We start from the raw sequence: 20143 nt of genomic DNA, 5'->3' as shown, positions 1-20143 counted from the left end.
CTAGACAAAATCTAATTATAACTGACATTTCCCATCTTAAATGGAAGCTCTTCAGAGCTGGTGGCCACTACTTAGCTGTAGAGCAAGCAAAAGACTGGTTGCCCAAGTTACCACTTTTAAAAGAAAATATGTGTGAGTAAATGAGCATTTGGCCAGGAGCTCCATCGACTTTTCTCTCTGTAGTAAAAGATCAGATAAGGAAAGAGCAAACAGGAGACTACATATTTGAGCAACCACAACAAAGCAAGCGTTTCTGCTGTACATTAACTTTTGTCAGTACAGAAGTACAGAAAAAAAAATACCAATTAGAAGACACTTACTCAAGAAATTCAGTAATGTACTTGCGACTGCACTTAGACCATGACCATGGACTTGTGTTATAGTTCAGGGTTGGGGCCATAACATGGTATTCCTGCTTTCCCCCAATGTCCTTGCATTTAATTCTGTCATCATGAGGCATGTTGAAACTAGAAAAAAAGACAAAACTCCATGATTAAATGGCAAAAAAACAGACTAGCTCATTTTTCAAACCATGCTCCATTTGCCCATAATCTTATGCTGAAAAAGCTGATTAACAGCAGGGTAGACAATGACAAGAATACTTTCGGTTTTCTATACACTTAACAAAATTATAGAACTAGTTCAGAATGTTTGAAAAACAATCCTCTAGTAAAATATCCAGAATAATATGTGAGAAAGGGGTTCACAGGTCTTCATGAAGGACTGTTAAGTTATTTCTTGCTTCTGAAAATACCACTTGCAGTGCCAGCCAAGTGTTAACCATCTCCACTAATAATAATAATAGTAATACATTTTATTTATTTGTAGGCACCTTTCTAAACACTCAAGGACACCGAACAATAGATAAAACACAGATTATAAACAAAGCTAAAATACAAAAATTAAAATCAGAGCAATTATAATCAAAGAGAAAAAGCATTCTTAAACAAATGAGTTTTAAGTTAAGTTTTGAAAAGTGAAAATGATTCAGTATTTCTAAACTCAGCTGGTAGTGAGTTCCAAAGCTGGGGAGCAAAGCAACTGAATGCTCTGCTCCCCATAGTGGTAAGACGGACGTAGGGGAGAGTCAAGTGGATGGAAGAAGAGGATCTAAGAGTACGGAAGGGAATGGAAACATGGAGGAGGTCAGACAGATATGGAGGGGCAAGGTTGATAGATAGATAGATAGATAGATAGATAGATAGATAGATAGATAGATAGATAGATAGATAGATAGATAGATAGATAGATAGATAGATAGATAGATAGATAGATAGATAGATAGATAGATACTTTATTAATCCCAAATGGATTGCCTTAAAAGTTAGTAGGAGAATTTTGAATTGAATTTGGAACTCAACTGGAAGCCAATGAAGCTACCGCAAAACGGGAGTGATATGGTGAGTAGAGGGGGTTCTAGTAATGATGCAGGAAGTTGAATTCTGGACCAGTTGAAGCTTATAAAGAGATTTGCGAGAAAGACCAAAGAAAAGGGAATTGCAATAATCCAGACGAGAAGTGACAAGGCTATGAACAAGGATAGCAGTGGTGTTGGGAGTGAGGGAGGGGCAAATACGATTAATGTTACGCAAGTGGAAATATGCAGACCGGGAGATTTTATTGATGTGGGACTGAAAGGATAAAGTACTGTGAAGGATGACACCCAGACTCTTAAACTGTGGGGAAGGGGAGACAGAGGAATTATCAATAACAAATGAAGAATGATCAGTTTTGGATAATGTTGATTTTGTTTTAATGAGGAGAACCTCTGTTTTGTCACTATTTAATTTAAGAAAATATGCAGAAAAGCAGGATTTGATTTCTGCTATGCAATCGATAAGCGAGGAGGATGGAAAGGAAAGAGTAGGTTTGCTAGTGAGATAGAGCTGGGTGTCATCAGTGTACCAGTGGAAGCTAATGTTATATTTACGAAAGATATTTCCAAGGGGAAGGAAGTAAATAATGAAAGGAGGGGCCCCAGGACAAAGAGCTAGGGAACACATGAAGTAACAGCGGTGGGTTGGGATGTGAAAGTTTTAAAATGAACAAACTGAGTGCGGCCTGAGAGGTAGGATCTGAATCAATCTAGTGGAATGTGGGTAATGCCAATCGAAGATAATCTATTGAGAAGAGTAGTGTGACAAATAGTGTCAAGGGCTGCACTCAGATCAAGAAGGATGAGAATAGTAATTAAACCAGAATCAGCTGCCATAAGGGGGTCATTAGTAATTTTTATAAGTGCAGTTTCTGTACTGTGGAGGGGACGAAAACCATACTGGAACTGTTCATACAGATTATTTTGAGATAAATGAGAATAAAGTTGAATGGCCACTATTTTTTCAAGAATTTTGGAAATGAAGGGTAGAAATAGGATGAAAATTACTGAAATTAGTTGGATCGGCACCAGGTTTTTTCAGTATTGGGGTTTTTGAAGCAGTTTTAAAAGATGAAGGAACAGTACCAGTAGTGAGAGAAGAGTGGATTATAGCAGAGATAAGAGGGACCATAGAGGGTAGGCAGGCTTTGACCAGAACTGTATGGAGCAGGTCCAGTTGACAGGTGGATGGCTTAGACTTACAGACAAGATCTAGAGCCAAAATAAAGGAAACAATTTCTTCTGAGTAACTATGTGGGTGTACACATTGAGATACTTTAAGAAATGTCAAAATGGTTTTATTTTCGCATCCAAAACTCTAGAACTTGATATAAACAATATCTCTATTGAGATTAACTACACCCAGTTTCAAATTAGTTTAATTCATAACATTTCACTATCTGTATCATATCTGATATATTGACTAAATTTCACCCCAGCAGGGGAGTGCAAAAACCCTTTAGCCAAAAAAATAAAACACATACTTGAACAAAGAAATCCTGCTTGATACGGGAAAAGACTTACTGTAACAGGTTAGAATGGCACATCCTGGAGTTTTAATAATTATATGTAAAACAACAATTTTTATTATAGGGAAAAAATTGACTTTTAATGTTTTAGTAGTAAAAACTTCTCTTTCATGTGGATAAAAATTACAGCATGAAACGATGCAGTTATTTTCCTTTAATTCACCAAAGAACAGTGTAATAACTGGTCTAGTATTGAGCTGGTGGAAGAACTTGAAAAGCAGCATTAAAAAAGGTAAACGTGACTGTTACATTTTGAAATCAATAATATTAATATTTGAATTAAAAATGAGATTCTTACAATATGTTTACACTGAAAGTAAATTCAAACTAGAATATCAAAAATTAAATACATTAAACATATGAAAAGTTTCAGCTGGGAAACAGCATGTGGCCTGTTGGTTTTTTATGCATATATATCAACATGTTTACTTCTGTAATATTTATAATTTGACAGTTCTGATTAAACCTGGAAGATGTGTATCAAATGTAGCATCAACTTAAAGAATGAATGAAAAACTTCCAGCATATGCTAAAGTATTGTTACTGCCAGTCTTGGTCCTTTTTACACATTGATAAAAGACTAAATAAATCTTAAGGTTTGTCTGTGTGCCTGTACCACTTTTATAAATTTGCACAATCATTACTGTCATATGTACAAAGTACAATAGAATTCTTAACTTGCACATGCCAGTCAAAATGCAACACTTCACCAGTCTCAGTCACAGTGATTAGGACGTGGCTTAGCTCAGATGGCGCAGCTGTTTTAATCGAATCTGCTCCTCCGGATTACAGTTTTACTCGTGCTGATCGCCAAGGAAAGAGAGGTGGAGGGATAGCAAACATTTACTCAACCAGGTTAAAATGTAAAAATATCAGTTTTGGTAAATTCAACTCTTTTGAGTATCTCGCCATTGTTATTCAGGGAGATTCTCACGTTCTAGTATTATCCGTGTATAGACCTCCAAAATTCAACGCGTCTTTCTTTGAGGAATTCTCTGACTTGATGTCAATCTTAATTACGAACTATGACACACTCTTAATAGTCGGCGACTTTAATTTTCATATAGATAATCAATGTGACCAAAAAGTAAAAGAATTTATGAACCTCCTGGACTCTTTTGATTTGAGACAGCTCGTTAATCAGCCTACACATAAAGCAGGTCATACGTTAGACTTAGTAATTACTAAAGGACTAAAAGTTGATATAAAGCAGGTCATTGATATTGGTCTATCAGACCATTTTCTTCTACTCTTTAATATAGAAATAATGATAGAAAACACTCATGAGAAGCATATTGTTAAAAAACGCTTCTTTGACTCCTCAGCAGCTTTAAAACTTTCAAACATTCTAACCAATCAGTCCGTTTATAGTGCCAACTATAATAGCGAGGAGAATGTAAATAGTAAGGTGGAAAGATTTAATACTAAAGTGAGGGCTGCTGTTGACTTAGTTGCACCTGAAAAGACAGTTAAAAAATCTTCTAGCATTGTTATACCATGGAAGACCCAAAGAGTGTCTGATTTAAAGAAAACATGCCGTAGAGCTGAGCGTAAATGGAGGAAAACTAAACTAACTATTGACTATGAAATATTAAAAGTTAAAATAACAGAATACAATAACACAGTCCGTCTTGAGAGGCGCTGCTATTTCTCTAAGATTATAAATAACAATGCTAGTAATCCCAGAGTCTTATTTTCGACGATTGATCGTCTGTTAAACCCAAGTAACTCAAAGGAATGCCTCCTAAGTACTTCCAGTAAAACCTGTGAGGCTATCGCTGTATTTTTCAATCAAAAAATTAATGATATTAGAAATAACATAGTATATCTCCCCAACACTAAGGATCCTCCTAAACCCCAGTACCCCATAATAAACAAATTAAAGTATTTCACTAGGATAGATTTACCTGATTTACATAAAATAATTTCTCAAATGAAACCCTCCACCTGTGCCCTTGACCCAATACCAACAAATTTTTTCAAAGAAGTATCGGGCGTGCTTATTGATAATGTTCTTGACATAGTAAATTCGTCATTAGATACGGGGGTCTTCCCAGACTGTCTTAAGACTGCGGTAGTTAAACCCCTACTTAAGAAAAATAATCTCGATCCCTCTGCTCTTGAAAATTATAGACCCATCTCTAACCTGCCTTTCTTAAGTAAAATTCTAGAGAAGGCAGTCATTATACAGTTAAATGAGCACCTCAATAAACATGCTATTCTTGATAAATTTCAGTCAGGTTTTAGAACAAATCACAGCACAGAAACTGCACTCGTTAAAGTAGTAAATGACTTGCGGGTAAATGCAGACAGAGGCCATTTATCTGTTCTCATCCTCTTAGATCTGAGTGCCGCATTTGACACCATTGATCATAATATTCTTAAGAATCGCCTTAGTCAATGGGTGGGCCTCTCTGGCAGTGTCTTAAATTGGTTTGAATCCTACCTGGCAGGGAGAAAATTCTTTGTTAGTTGTGGTAATTATAACTCAAAGACACATGATATTCTATATGGTGTTCCACAAGGCTTTATCCTGGGTCCACTGCTTTTCTCAATCTACATGCTTCCATTAGGTCAGATTATCTCAGGGCACAACGTGAGCTACCACAGCTATGCTGATGACACACAGCTGTATTTATCAATAGCACCTGATGACCCCAAATCTCTTGATTCGCTAACACAATGTCTAACTTGTATCTCAGAATGGATGAATAGTAACTTTCTCAAATTAAATAAAGAAAAAACCGAAATCTTAGTGATTGGCAATAATAGATACAATGAGGCTATTAGAAATAAACTGGATGCATTAGGATTAAAAGTCAAATCGGAAGTAAAAAGTTTAGGGGTAACCGTTGATTGTAATCTGAATTTTAAATCGCATATTAATCAGATCACTAGGACAGCATTTTTTCACCTAAGAAACATAGCAAAAGTTAGACCTCTTATATCATCGAAAGATGCAGAGAAATTAGTTCATGCGTTTGTTTTCAGTCGGCTAGATTACTGTAATGCACTCCTCTCAGGTCTACCCAAAAAAGACATCAATCATTTGCAACTAGTGCAGAATGCAGCTGCTAGAATCCTTACCAGGAAAAGAAAATCCGAACACATTTCTCCAGTTTTGATGTCACTACACTGGTTACCTGTGTCATTCAGAATTGACTTTAAAATTCTGCTTATGGTTTATAAAGCTTTAAATAATCTCGCCCCGGCTTATATATCGGAATGTCTGACACCTTATATTCCAAATCGTAACCTCAGATCCTCAACTGAGTGTCTCCTTAGAATTCCAAGAGCAAAACTTAAAAGAAGTGGTGAGGCAGCCTTCTGCTGTTATGCACCTAAAATCTGGAATAGCCTACCAGTAGGAATTTGCCAGGCTAATACAGTGGAGCACTTTAAAAAACTACTGAAAACACATTATTTTAACATGGCCTTCTCATAACTTCACTGCAATTTATTCCTGATACTCTGTATATCCAATTCATTATAATAACTATTCATTCAAAATCTGTACTAACCCCTACTCTCTCTTCTGTTTCCTTTTCCGGTGTCCTGTTGGTGGTGGCGTGCGCCACCACCATCTACCCAAAGCACCATGATATTCCAACAATGATGGATGGATTAAAAGCCAGAAGTCTGTATGACCATCGGCATCAAGTGACTCCGTGAAAAACCCGAACTACAAAGAGGACTATTTCATTTATGTTAGGTAGAATGCCCAGAGGGGACTGGGCGGTCTCGTAGCCTGGAACCCCTACAGATTTTATTTTTTTCTCCAGCCTTCTGGAGTTTTTTTTTGTTTTTTCTGTCCACCCTGGCCATCGGACCTTACTCCTTTCTATGTTAACTAATGTTGTCTTATTTTAATTTCTTATTTTGTCTTTTATTTTTCTTCTCTTCATTATGTAAAGCACTTTGAGCTACTTTTTGTATGAAAATGTGCTATATAAATAAATGTTGTTGTTGTTGATTATAACTACCATTCCTTGAAACTTCTGTCTTCCTTATCCAAAAACGCTTGTTGAACATTAATGTACTTTTTTACTATTTTACCTTTGTGGATGCTTTTAGTGCATCATTCCCATGCAAAACTGTAAGACATATAATGTAGTATGCTGTCACTGAAAATTAAAATGAAAAGTGTCTATGACTAGTTTATGTATCAGATTTCAATTCTTCTTACTGTATGAACAATTACATTTTTCTTCTCATTCTGCCCATACCAACTCCTTACCAGGAAGCCTCAGACCAAGCTTATCTTCCACAATGAGTGAGGTTGTCTGTCTGTTTCAAGTGACCTTGTACACCCCAAACAGATGTCTGAAACATGGGTCAAAGATCATTATAACTGGACAGGGAACTCACTTGGCGCTCTACCAGTATGTCTTCTAGTTTTGGTTGCTACCATTACCTTACCTCACAACTACACTGTACATGTAATGGAAACTGCAGATGCCCTTGACATTGTGTAGGGACTTACTAACAAATAACACCTGGATCCTTGACCGGCTACTGTCTGTCTAGAGTAGCATGTTGTAACTATGTCTGAATAGGCTTTTCTCTGGGTATTTACATTTCTCTCCCACATTCCAAACATATACATGTTGGATAAACAGGTGCCTCTGAACCTCATCAAGAGTTGCTTGCCACCTTGGTGGCAGGAGAGTTTCTGCCTACATAAGTCCTTCATATTCAAACAACTGGGTTCATGAAATAAACAGATGATAAACCAACACAGAAAGAGATACCCATTAGACTAAAAGGTAGGACTGTGCTGTACCTTTGTATTGTGAGCCCATACATTTTGGATTAGCTTGTGCAGTCTTTTTTCTTTGTCTGCTCTATTTAATAGCTACACTGTTTAAGAGTTTTGGAGCTATAGACTTTAAACTTTTCACTTAATTATATTGTGCAGATGAACCAGAACATTTTACAAATGTTTGTATTTACTCATCTGCAACCCTATAAAATACACACAAAGACAGAATAGCTACTGTTTTGTGCTTGTTTTCCTCCCATTAGCTGACAGTCTAAAATCAAAAATGATGAGCAGGCTTTACACATTAATATCTGATTCTGGGCTTTTGTTGTTAAAAATAATTTCAGACAAACACACACAACTAAAAATAAACAATGGAAATAATTTGAAAGACCTAACCCAAAATCAGATAGACAAAATTACAAAACATATTATCTATAAAAGACCCAGGGCCTCATGTATAATGCCGTGAGCAGAATTCACACTAATATATGGTGTACAGACAAAACTAGAAATGTGTGTACGCACAAAAAAAAATCCAGAAGCATATAACTGTGTGTACAGCAAGTTCCATGCACTTCCCCTTTATATATCCCAAAGAATGTGAAATTTAATGCATATGCACATGCCTACAAGCCCCATCCAGAATTTTGCTTATTTGAATATACAAATCAATATAAATAGCCTCTTTGGTTCATTGTTTTGTTAAAGAACAATGGAAAAAGCACATGGAAAAAGGGAGGATTTCAGCAAATGTGAAGTGGAGGCAAGAAAAACGTACTATTTGTTGGCTTAATTAGTCTTATAAGCAACAAACATAGGTTGATAGAGTGATACAGCATAGCGCAGACACTTGAAAGTTCAAGTTTAGAAAGTCACACAGTGCCCAAAATAAAAAAAGAAGTAGTCAGATATCAAAGTTGACATGAAAAGCTAGTTGCTGCAGCCCACTGTCTGTTTATTCTGTTTCAGTCAATATTACAAAAGGGCAGCACGGTGGCACAGTGGTAGCGCTGCTGCCTTGCAGTAAGGAGACCTGGGTTCGCTTCCCGGGTCCTCCCTGCGTGGAGTTTACATGTTCTCCCAATGTCTGCGTGGGTTTCCTCCGGGTGCTCTGGTTTCCTCCCACAGGTTAGGTGTATTGGTGATCCTAAATTGTGCCGTGTGTGTGGGCTGGCGCCCTGCCTTGTTTTGTTCCTGCCTTGCGCGCTGTGGGATTGGCTCCAGCAGACCCCCGTGACCCTATGTTAGGATATAGCAGGTTGGAAAATGACTGACTGACTGACAATTTTACAAAAGCTGACCCCCTTGCTGAGAACACACTTCTGCCTCGGAAACCGCTAGGCGAACATCTGGCTGCCTGCTGGATGTTATTCTGGAGTCACATAATGCATTAGTGAATGTTGTAAGAGATGTGGGCAATGAACTAAGGAATATAAGGGCTGTACTATGTGATATTGACCACAAATTAAATAAATTGATTAAAAAATAAATGCTGCATCTGATTACCTGATTTTACATTCTGCTAATTACATTTGAATGAAGTTGTAACACTGTCTGATTTGGCTGATCATTTGGTGGGTCAGTGTCAGGTTCATCATACTGCATCTCTTCAGGTATGGGTAAGCCACGATTGTGTGCCACATTATGCAGTACGCTGCATGCTTGCACAATGCAACATACTTTCTGTGGACTATAGAGCTGCACATTAATAGAGTGAAAATGCCTTTAAAGTGTAGCATTGGTGCTAAGCACCACTACAAATAGATTCTCTGATCTTTAAATGGCTCTTTGAGGTGACACACTATCCTTAAAAGGACTGTTTGTCTTTTGCAGCACTAGTTGGGAAAAGCATCTGCAACTTTGCGGAGCTGCCGTTTTTATAGGTTCTCCTGCTATAGCTGATGCAATGCCAGCTCATTCTTTTAGTGATTTGTTCCTTGGTGCTGTTGTAGTAGCAATGTATGTACAGTTGACCAATCTGATTACATTTGGAAAACCGGATGTTACTGCGAATTAAGCTTTGATGTTTGCCTGTTCAACCACAGCGTAAGGAAATCTTATACATCTGGATGACTGAGAAATACCCAATTGGTCAGCCAGTTCATGTTAAAAAGCTCCTATGGCTAAAAACCTGAGAATAGACAGAACTTGCAAAGGAACAGGTAGAGCACAATTCCTCAAAGTCTGCCTTTATAAAACCAGAGTCAATTTAGCACTCAGCTCAAGAGGATAGCTCTTGAAAATCGAAATCAACTTAAATCCAGTCATCATCATCTCCAAATATAGGCTCTCTTCTAATTCATCCATTTGCAATGTCTTCTAACAATGCTAAAGTAGCTATGGTAGTTGGAAGAGTTAGGCCATTCCGTGCACCATTATATTGTTATAGAATGATTACAATCAAGTTAATTAAATTTGTAAACGCTCTATTTGATAAAGCCCACATTAAGGATGCAATTATGTAAAAGAAGGGAAACAACACAGAGACTATAGCACTGCTTTGACACTGGGTGCCGCCAGTTTACAAAACCAAGCAGAAAAGTACACAAGATGTGAGGCTGCAGTGAAAATGTGTGTAACTTTATGCCAAGTGAGAACTGAAATGGGTGTACACAACATTTTTGTGCGTACATACCATATATATATGAGGCCCCCCGATTTTAAGACCTCCAATTCTTTTTTAAATCAATCACAAGAGATGAAGCACAGGACAGAAGCATGAATCTTTCAGAACTGCAAAGACTACTCAGACAGAGGGTTGGCTGAATATTAAACATTACAGAGGAAGGTTTTAGTTACACATAGTCAATCAGATCCTATTTATTGTTCAGTCACAAAATTTTCAGCAAGAGCTTCTTGTTTTGTATTTGCATTGCCTATTTTACTCACTCGCTTCTTTTTTGCTCTTATTTTCTTTTTCTCACTTTTACCTTTTTACTCTTCATGTTTTCTCAATGAGTATTACAATGTTGAGTTGGGTCATGTGTTTTAATTTGCAGATGCAGCTTTGATTTTGTGTTAGAATTTTCTGGTCTCTTTCACGTCTTCAGTTTGCATTTGTGCTATACATTTTAATTTCTTGCTTTGTAAATCAGGGTCACCAAGTATAAAAATAGTTAATTTAAAAAATATCATACTACATTATTTTAATAATGAAATACCACTTGTACCTTCGTTATCTTCCTTATTTTGCTGTTTTGTACAGATTATTCCAAAACAAGTGAAATGCTATTTCAGGTACATTAATCAATTTACCTGTGTAAAGTTACTCAAATCATAAATTAGTGTAAAGTACAAGTAAAACACTGAGCACATTAAAACCAAAGACAGACTTTGACATATGGTACTGTAAAGCATATTAATTTAACTTTTTACAAATTAAAAAAAATTATATTGCACATGAAGTCTATCAGGAATAACAAAACAATTTTGTTTTATATGGCATCTGAACATTATCTTAAGGGACTATGTATATATTGCATAATTACTTATAAATAATGGACTGGTCCCACATCATTAATTTCTACTTTTATAGTAGTGATCTTTTTACATTGTGACCACTAGAGGGAGATCTAGCCTGGTGTCCTTTCAGCAGGTGGTCCACACTCCTTGGCAGCTTCTGGAAACCAGTTAAGCCTGAAATCGCCAATAATGTACCAGAGGATGAGCTTTGCGAATGAGGACAAGTGCAAGAGGTGGTGTAAAGTGTTACAGTGCTTTTATTTGCAAACAGTTTCCAAAATTTCAGTGCAGATATCTTTAGTAAATAATTAAATAATCAATAAAAATGATGTGCAAAATGGAGGTTAAAGAGTTCAAACAATAAATAATCCTTTAAAATGAGGATAAAATCAAAAGCAAAAATATCATTCTGTAACAAACGCCAAGATGGAAAGACGAGACACACCGAACAGAAGTTAAGCCCAATAACGAGCATATTTATTCCATAACAAATAATTTACAGCAATCTTCTATCAGAATCAAACTTGTGAAAGCCCTGTAAAAATAACAGTTACTTCATCAGGCAGGATATTCTAATCTCGCAGTGTTCCAATCATCATCCAGCATCTAGTGTCATGTCCCTTTCCCACATACCCCCGTTATCTGCAAGGTTGTATTTATAATGCCATGGGAGAATGACTTGAAAGGTATAACGAGAAAGATTCCAGAGGTTACTGGAACGCAGAGTTCAACACACCTGTGAAAACCCTGCTGTCAATCACCTGTCCAGAACCCTCCCATCTCCAATGTGATAATGCTGGCTATTACAATTCTTTTAAAACCATGAGCCTCAGTGCTCCTCTTTAAAACCAACTGGCAATCAAGACTCAGATGTTAACGAGGAAACAGGTCAATCCCACATGTGTGCACGTGAATGTGAGATCACCTATTCCTACATCTGCCTCTGGGACTGCTCCGCCATGCTACCTATGCCCCAACAAAAAATGTGAGTGTGTTATTTATTTATTCACCTAAAATGCATATATCACAGACCCACTATATCACAAACTGTCTCATAGTCAGTCATATTTTAATATCATGTAGCGCAAAGTGAGTTGAAGGGCAACTCAGCTGGTGAGACGAAGAAAGATCAAGATCAAGAGAAGAAGTAAGATGTGAGATCCCTTCTTTAAATACCCTCTTCTCATGAGTGACATCTCTGGAGGCCCCAAAGAGGTGGAAACATATTTTTTAACATGTTTAAAGACAGGTCACGATGACATAGTGTGCCAGATGACCAGCATCTAATATAGTGATTATAAAGAATACTGTATAGTCAATATTGTCCAAAAATGCTGATGACCATCCAAAATAAATTAACACAAAATTGCCTCAACAGAATAATAATATAATACAAATAAGAAATAAATGTGTAAAAAATCATAAAATAACAAGAACAGGCTCAGTAAGTTCTGAAATGAAATTTCATGACAATCCTGTTTTACAGGATACACATCACTATTTGGTGTCATTTTGAAAGCCAAATGTGCATACTATATTCATACGGCACACAGTATACCATACATTCATAGAGTATGTTCATGCTGTACAGTATATTTGTATATACAATACAGATAGATAGATAGATAGATAGATAGATAGATAGATAGATAGATAGATAGATAGATAGATAGATAGATAGATAGATAGATAGATAGATAGATAAGGAGTGACAGGGTGTCAGGAATTAAAGGGGCAAGAAATGTAGCAACAAAAGGAGATAGACCAGATACAGGGAGAATGAGGGAGCTACCGAGTAAAGACCACAACTCTGCCTGATGTTGTCCCTCATTCTGGAAGTGATTCTGGGAATAACCCCAAAAGATAGCACAGGATGGGATGTAAAAATGAGGCCATCTACATTTCAGTGAACAAGTCATTTGGTAAGTGGACAACCACTTAATCTGACACTATGGTTGTGCAACTGCAGTTTGAGTTGCGATAGAGGCAGGAAAGAGAATTTGAAAGTTCAGAAGGAGAACTGTTCTTGGTGTTTGTGACACTATATTTTGGCCAAACTGAGTAGTGACCCCACTGGTTAGGCTATGATTAAATCAGTTTTAGTGTCACCCAGAGAGGTATTAGGATTTTGATGGCTGCAATTTTGGCATTTTGTTTTCTCTTATTGTATATTGATCCCTTTTGTTTATGGCATTTCCAATTAATTTAGTTAAGTAACAACTTAAACTGAAAAGTCACAATCTCCTCTAATGGATGCCAATTCACTTTAGGTTGCCTGTGGATCTAACTCTTCTAAGAAAGACAGGCTTAAGTCAGTTATTGGTCTGTCCTGTTTAAGCTACAGATCCTCCTTTTATGGTGATTCGATATCTGGGTACTCCTTGTGTATAGCTTGCATGTTCTCCCATTGTCCATGTGAGTTTCCTCTGGGTACATCAGTTGAATCACACATTCCAAAGAGAACAGACTAGGTGGATTTGAGATGCTGAATTGGCCACTGATGGTGCTGGCGCCATGTCTAGGGATTGATCTTGCCTTGTTCCCGATGCTTGCTGGGATAGGCTTCACCTTCCCCATTACCCTGGTCTAGATAAGTGGGTTCACAAAACGGATGGATGGATAGAATTATGTTTAGTACTGACTGTTAATTATTACTGTTTCTATTTGTTTTCAATATTTACATGTCCCTGGTCTTTGTCATGAGTAGCTGTAGGCTCTTTCAATACCAATACATACAATGCAGGAATAGACTCTGGATTAGACACTATCCTACCTGAGCAATGTTAGCTAATTTGGATCAGATAAGAGTTACTGATTGTTGTTCAGCTGTTTGCTGTTTTCTTACTAAAAAATTGTGTGATTTGACAGGAAAAATAAGTTTCTGAAAAACAGTCAATGATAAAGATACAATCACTACAGCAAAATGCTTAATTTTAGTTAAGAGTTAAAAACAAAGGGCACAAAACACAAAAATATGGTCTTTTAGAAGTACGTTTTTAAAGATGCATTCTTTCAAAGTGACCATTCTTCTACACTTGCTTCCATGGAAATTTCAAGTACTCTTGAATTTGATTTTGAAAAGTCCTTTGTATTCTTAGCCACCACACTTGAAACAAGTGAATAGGTAACTTCAAAAAGTAACAGAAGTTGTTAGTACACTACAAAAAGTCTTGTTTGAAACTTAAAAAGAAGAGATAATTGTTGGTTCATGCTGCTGTAGATTCAAAGAAGTCTTAGCTTTTTATTCTTTAGTTTTACTCTCTTGCACCATCTATTTGGCTTGAATACAAGATTTTCTCATTCAGTGATACCAAGAGCTTAACCTTGTATTAAAAGGCACAGTGTGGATTGTACCCTGTAAAGAAAAGAAGCACTCAAAAACCCCAGTCCTGGTGACCCATGATGACTGCTGGTTTTCTTTACAAAAGAAATTCCAAACACTAAAATCAAATTAAATGATTTTATTGGCTTTCATTAAAGCCCTGAGATGGACATGCTTTTCTCCTGGGATGGTTCTTGCTCAGAAACTTAATGTTACTTTGACAGCCTAAATTTGCCCTGACCTGTAAACTGGATTTATCAGGTTCAGGATAGATATTCTGTCACTGAAATCTTGGAAAGGGAGAGCCGAGAAGAACAATGTCACCTGGACAACTCCAGTCAATGAGTAGAAGTATGCCAGAAAAACTGAGTGCCTTGTAACTATTCACTAAATCTTCACTAAACATTCACTTAAATCCTCTTCTTCTTCTTTCGGCTGCTCCCGTTAGGGGTTGCCACAGCAGATCATCTTCTTCCTTATCTTTCTGTCCTCTGCATCTTGTTCTGTTACACCCATCACCTGCATGTCCTCTCTCACCACATCCGTAAACCTCACTTAGGCCTTCCACTTTTCCTCTTCCCCGGCAGCTCTATCCTTAGCATCCTTCTCCCAATATACCCAGCATCTCTCTTCTGCACATGTCCAAACCAACACAATCTCTTAAATAATTCAACTAAAAAATAATTCTGTAGTCTGCTCTGCACATATTTCATTTCTATGAAGAAATCTTCTCGGCATATTTCTTTTACATTGCATGATTTTATTTATTTATTTAAAAATAAGGTATATACAGTATATTTATATATGGGCAGCACAGTGGCGCAGTGGTAGCACTGCTGCCTCGCAGTTAGGAGACTTGGGTTTGCTTCCCGGGTCTTCCCTGCGTGGAGTTTGCATGCTCTCCCTGTGTCTGTGTGGGTTTCCTCCGTGTGCTCCGGTTTCCTCCCACGGTCCAAAGACATGCTGGTTAGGTGCACTGGCGATTCTAAATTGTCCCTAGTGTGTGCTTGGTGTGTGGGTGTGTGTGTGTGCGCACCCTGCAGTGGGCTGACGCCCTGCGGTGGGCTAATGCCCTGCCCTGGGTTTGTTTCCTGCCTTGCGCCCTGTGTTGGCTGGGATTGGCTCTAGCAGACCCCCGTGACCCTGTAGTTAGGATATAGCTGGATGGATGGATGGATGGATATTTATATATACACTGTGAGATATGGCCGGTCATTCATCCCGGCCAATACCCCCGGGCCACTAGATGGAGCCCTCCTTGCAGCATGGAGGTCCCCCGAATGCCAGCAGGGAATTATGGACAACGAAGTTTTTATGTACAGCCCTGCTGGCTACCATGGAGACCGCCAGGAGTTGCTGCAGAGAGGCACAAGGACATCTTTATTATTATTATTATTATTATTATTGTTATCTATTTTCCCTACACCTCGGAAGTACGTCCCAGTCACATGGAAAGAAGGAATGATGTGCTTCCGGGAAAAAGAAGAGTTTTTGATCTGACCCGGAAGTGCTAAGAAGTCACATGGACTGAGGATTCAGAAGCACTTCCGGGTCACGGACTATAACAGACTCGGGGAAATCCCAGACAAACGAGCTGAGCTGGGTGGAAGGGTGGCATCGCGTCTAGGAAAGTGGAGAATTATTGATTATTGATTGTGTATTGTTTATTGAAGTATAGTGGAGGTGCTTTGTGCACGTATTTATTATAATAAAGACAATATTTGGACTTTTACCTGATGTCTGGCGTGGTGTCCGAGGGTTCAAGGGAGCGACAGCGCCCCTATCTGTCACAACATACATACATACATACCTGTGGTTGGTCGGCCAGTCAGCAAACATCCTCCTCAGTTGTGAAAAGCAGATCACAGATATGTTATATAATACCTGCCAAATAATGCAGAGAGTACATGACATATAATTCGCCCTACCTGGGGCTCATAAGGGGTACACACTTTTGCTTCCCTTTTTGGGGATCAAACTTCAAACATCAGTGCCTCAGGCACAGCCTCAGTCTTTGCGATATGGAGGCTGCTTCACTCACTTGACAGGGTGCATATATACAGCATGTGTGTGTGTTGTATTCTGATTGTGTCTTATTTGTATTGTGTGTAAAGTTAACAGAGTTGATGTTTGTAATGGGAGGGTCCTAGTATGATACTGTTCCCCTTTATACTGTTTATTATGTAGGCCTTAACAGAATGCCTCAAATACCATACTCTTAGCATACTGTCAGGTATTATAGTTCAGAACTTCCCCCTTCAGCCAGGAGAAAGTTACATATTTATTCATGTATTCTATATTAAAAAGATAGTGCCATAAAACAAAAGCAACATAAAATGTGAACATCATACAACCTGGTATTACTAGATGTTTAGACGTTTAGATGTGGCCTATTTTATGTGTTGCTTGAGGTGTCAGAGAATTCTTGTCTTGACTTTTCCCTTCCTCCTTTGTTCTCTCAGATCAGCTTTTTCCTGTTTCTTTCCACTCTAATTAATCTGCTCTTTTACTAATCTTATAAAGTTATTTGCCATTATCCAAGATTCATAAAACTAAAATCATGTTTCCATAATCCACTTGTGGATCTATAAATTCCACTTCTGACTACATACATGTGAGCCAACTGTGCAATTTTTATAACATTGTATAACTTTTTGACAACTTATGAAATCATACATGTATTACAGTATCAGTTTATTCTATGAATAGCAGCAATAAAATGCAACACCAATTTGCAATGTTGCAGAGTTTTTACACTTTAAACTAAATATTCAACCATTCAGGTAATTCTTAATCAAACTCAAAAACATTAACAGACAAGGTTCAGTTTTCATTACCTGAATAACAAGCTGTTTTAACATAACAGGCTGTTTCAGCATTAAAAACACAATCCTTTCAGAAAGCGGTTTCTTTCCTTTAAATATCTTAAATGACATATCTTTTAATGATAGATATAAGACTTAAACAGCAAAGTCAAACAACAGCAAAAGAACATTAATAAAACAATGCTTGAGAAAACAAGTACAATTTTGTGCAGTAATTTAATATTTTAATGTCTGAGCATATTCCCTACACACTGTCCATACAATATTAAATCCACTAGCCAGTGCCTATCCAGCAGCAATAGGTATAAGGCAGGAATCAACACAGACCATACTCTAACATACAGCCATACTCAAATATACAAGGCTAACATAATGTTATATCATGCCTTTACGATTGGGAAAGAAAGTACTAAAATTAAAGCACTGAGAATTAATTTGAGGACCCTGAAGCTCTGAGGCAGCATTGCTAAACTCTGTATCACAGGACCACCATAAATGCATGTTGTACATTTACAATACAAAACTTTATTAAACTGGTTTGTGTATATAAATTTTGCTGCGACTAACACCCGCATTGACAATGAATAAGCAGAACCAAGATACTGAACCCTGGCATATGAAATTTTACTTGGTCACACAACACTGAGAGATCTTAAATCAAACTACCTTGAAGAAACCACTAAGAGGCAATTTCGTAGGGGCCTCAATAAAGAGACAGTGCAAATGCCACAAATGGGTTAAACAAAGCTTTTGAGATCTGTGGTTTATTAGCAGTCTTAATCACTGCAGTATCATGCCACTGTGTATGACAAATAAAATTCTATCTATCTGTCTATGTAGGTCTAAATAGTACAATCATTAATTAGTATTCAATAAAAGGCGTACACTCCATAGACAAAAGCTGAATTATTAGGACAATGGCAAAAGATTTAAGATATACGCCAAATATTACTCAATTTCTTTAAAATTTTAGAGAAGACAAAAGTTTTATGGTAAGGCATGTATACTCACTAACCTTGTATTGCATATTGATTAGCACATACAAGCAAGACTTTCACTTTACTCTGTCCGGGTTAACCTAAAAACTAATTTTACAATTGTACTTTACATACATTTTTAAACAAATGGGAATGGAATATACTTTTCAAATGAAAAATGCTTATATCATGAGGTTAACAAAAATCATTCCTATTGAATAAACATACAGACTTAACAGATTAATGATGTAAACCTTAATCAATGATCAGCAGCAAATATCTAGTTAATGTGCAAGATAACAGGTTTTGCTTAAATGCTGGTGAAGCCTTGCAGATGTATGGTATAGTGATATCTACAGTCTCAGGTAGCATACCACAGGTCTCAGTCTAAGCCTACCAGTAAAGTGTGTGGTCTATAATCTCATGAAAAGTACAACATTTGTCTCTAATTTCATTTCACTACATTATATATCCAGTTCAAGCCAGCTACTAGCTATGCCATATTGTCTTCGTTAAAGAAATAAAAAGTAACAGATTGCTTTCAACAGTTTCATTTTTCATATCATTTTAAACAATGACTTCAGCACTCTTTGTCTGAATAAACAGGACTGAAAAGAACCAACTCCTTCAGTCTGTTTTAATATCTCACACTGTACCACAGAAGGTTATGGCCTAATGCTTCTGCAGTCTTACCCCAAGAGAGTTCACATACTGTATATGTGCAAATTAATGAGACATGAGCCTTGAAAAGCACAGAGAAGGGTGCTATTTTCAGGGTGCCTGACATTATCCATGCTATTGTGACAAATTGGATGAAATGCGTCAACGATGTCTGTTGAGTAAATTAAATGTTTTACACAGGAAAAAAGCGGAGACTGTGAATTAGTCAGGGAGATAAATTATTATAATGGCACTTGAACCATTAACAGTAACAGTCTTTGCTAAATTTAACACAGTAAGTTGTAATAAGAGATACCACAAGTTTGACAGTCAGTGCAAGTTGACTGATGGTATGTATTTTCCACGGACGGGTAGGGACACACCACACACTGGGTAAGTATATCCCCCCTACTCACTAGGGAGCAGCACACCTCAATGGCTGTTCCAGGGTTGCCTCAGATTTGAAGCTTGAGCAGGCAGCCTGCTCAAAGGGAAATCACAAGAGGCAGCTTCACTGTTTCCGTGTTACTGGACAATACCTCTGGATTGCCATAAATATTTATGGGTCTGATTCAAAAAGGAGTCTCTTGTCCTCACTGGAATGAGTTTGGAGTTTGGAGAGAAGTAGTGACAAGGGCTTACCTGGCAAAGGAGAGAAAGGACGGCAGAGGAAATAGAAGAAGGAAGGAGGTAGGAAAGTGAGAGAAGAAGTGTGCTTGCTGAGCTGCTGAGCAGGTGAAAACTACGAGCTAGTCTGTTTTTGTGTATACTTACAGTATCCATTTTCCTCCATTAACCTTCCTGTAGTGGATCCTTTAAAAAATCCTTGTTTGGTCTTCTAACCTTTTATCAGCATTGTCATGTCTAGGAACAAAGGTGCTAAAGAATACCTCAATCATCACAAAGTACAGACTAACAACTGCAAAAACTACAAAGGTCATTTCGTATTGTCGACAGAAGAACTCCTTTGACATCAAAGACCTTACGTCTAGTAGTTTTTTGTGCAGGAGATTATTAGTTGAGATTATAGTAATTGATTTAGTTTCAGTTGCTGTTGTTTTTTTAATATGTATTTTCAGATGTCTATATTTGTTTGGTCAAGACATCTGGATTAATAGTCATGTCTTCTTCAGGGTCCAAAAAATACGTAAACTGAGTCAACTACTTCGTCAGACAAAGACATTGTTGTAAAGAATGGCTGAATAAATGACCAGGTTGTTTAAAGATT

The 20143-nt window shown here is 37.4% G+C and overlaps 1 protein-coding gene across 2 annotated transcripts in view; it reads right to left on the bottom strand.

Moving 5' to 3' along the window:
• Positions 1-20143, bottom strand: part of LOC114658728 (A disintegrin and metalloproteinase with thrombospondin motifs 20-like) — a 403005-nt gene that overhangs the window by 236930 nt on the left and 145932 nt on the right. For both annotated transcript variants that reach the window (XM_028810774.2, XM_051919511.1), the window contains exon 9: positions 321-467. In XM_028810774.2, coding sequence (XP_028666607.2) covers positions 321-467 — 147 coding nt within the window. The remainder of the gene's footprint in view (positions 1-320; positions 468-20143) is intronic.

Source organism: Erpetoichthys calabaricus, chromosome 1 (genome assembly GCF_900747795.2).
Source record: "Erpetoichthys calabaricus chromosome 1, fErpCal1.3, whole genome shotgun sequence".
NCBI lineage: Eukaryota > Metazoa > Chordata > Cladistia > Polypteriformes > Polypteridae > Erpetoichthys > Erpetoichthys calabaricus.
Note: the sequence above shows the minus strand (reverse complement) of the source record. Positions and strands in the feature narration are given on the sequence as shown.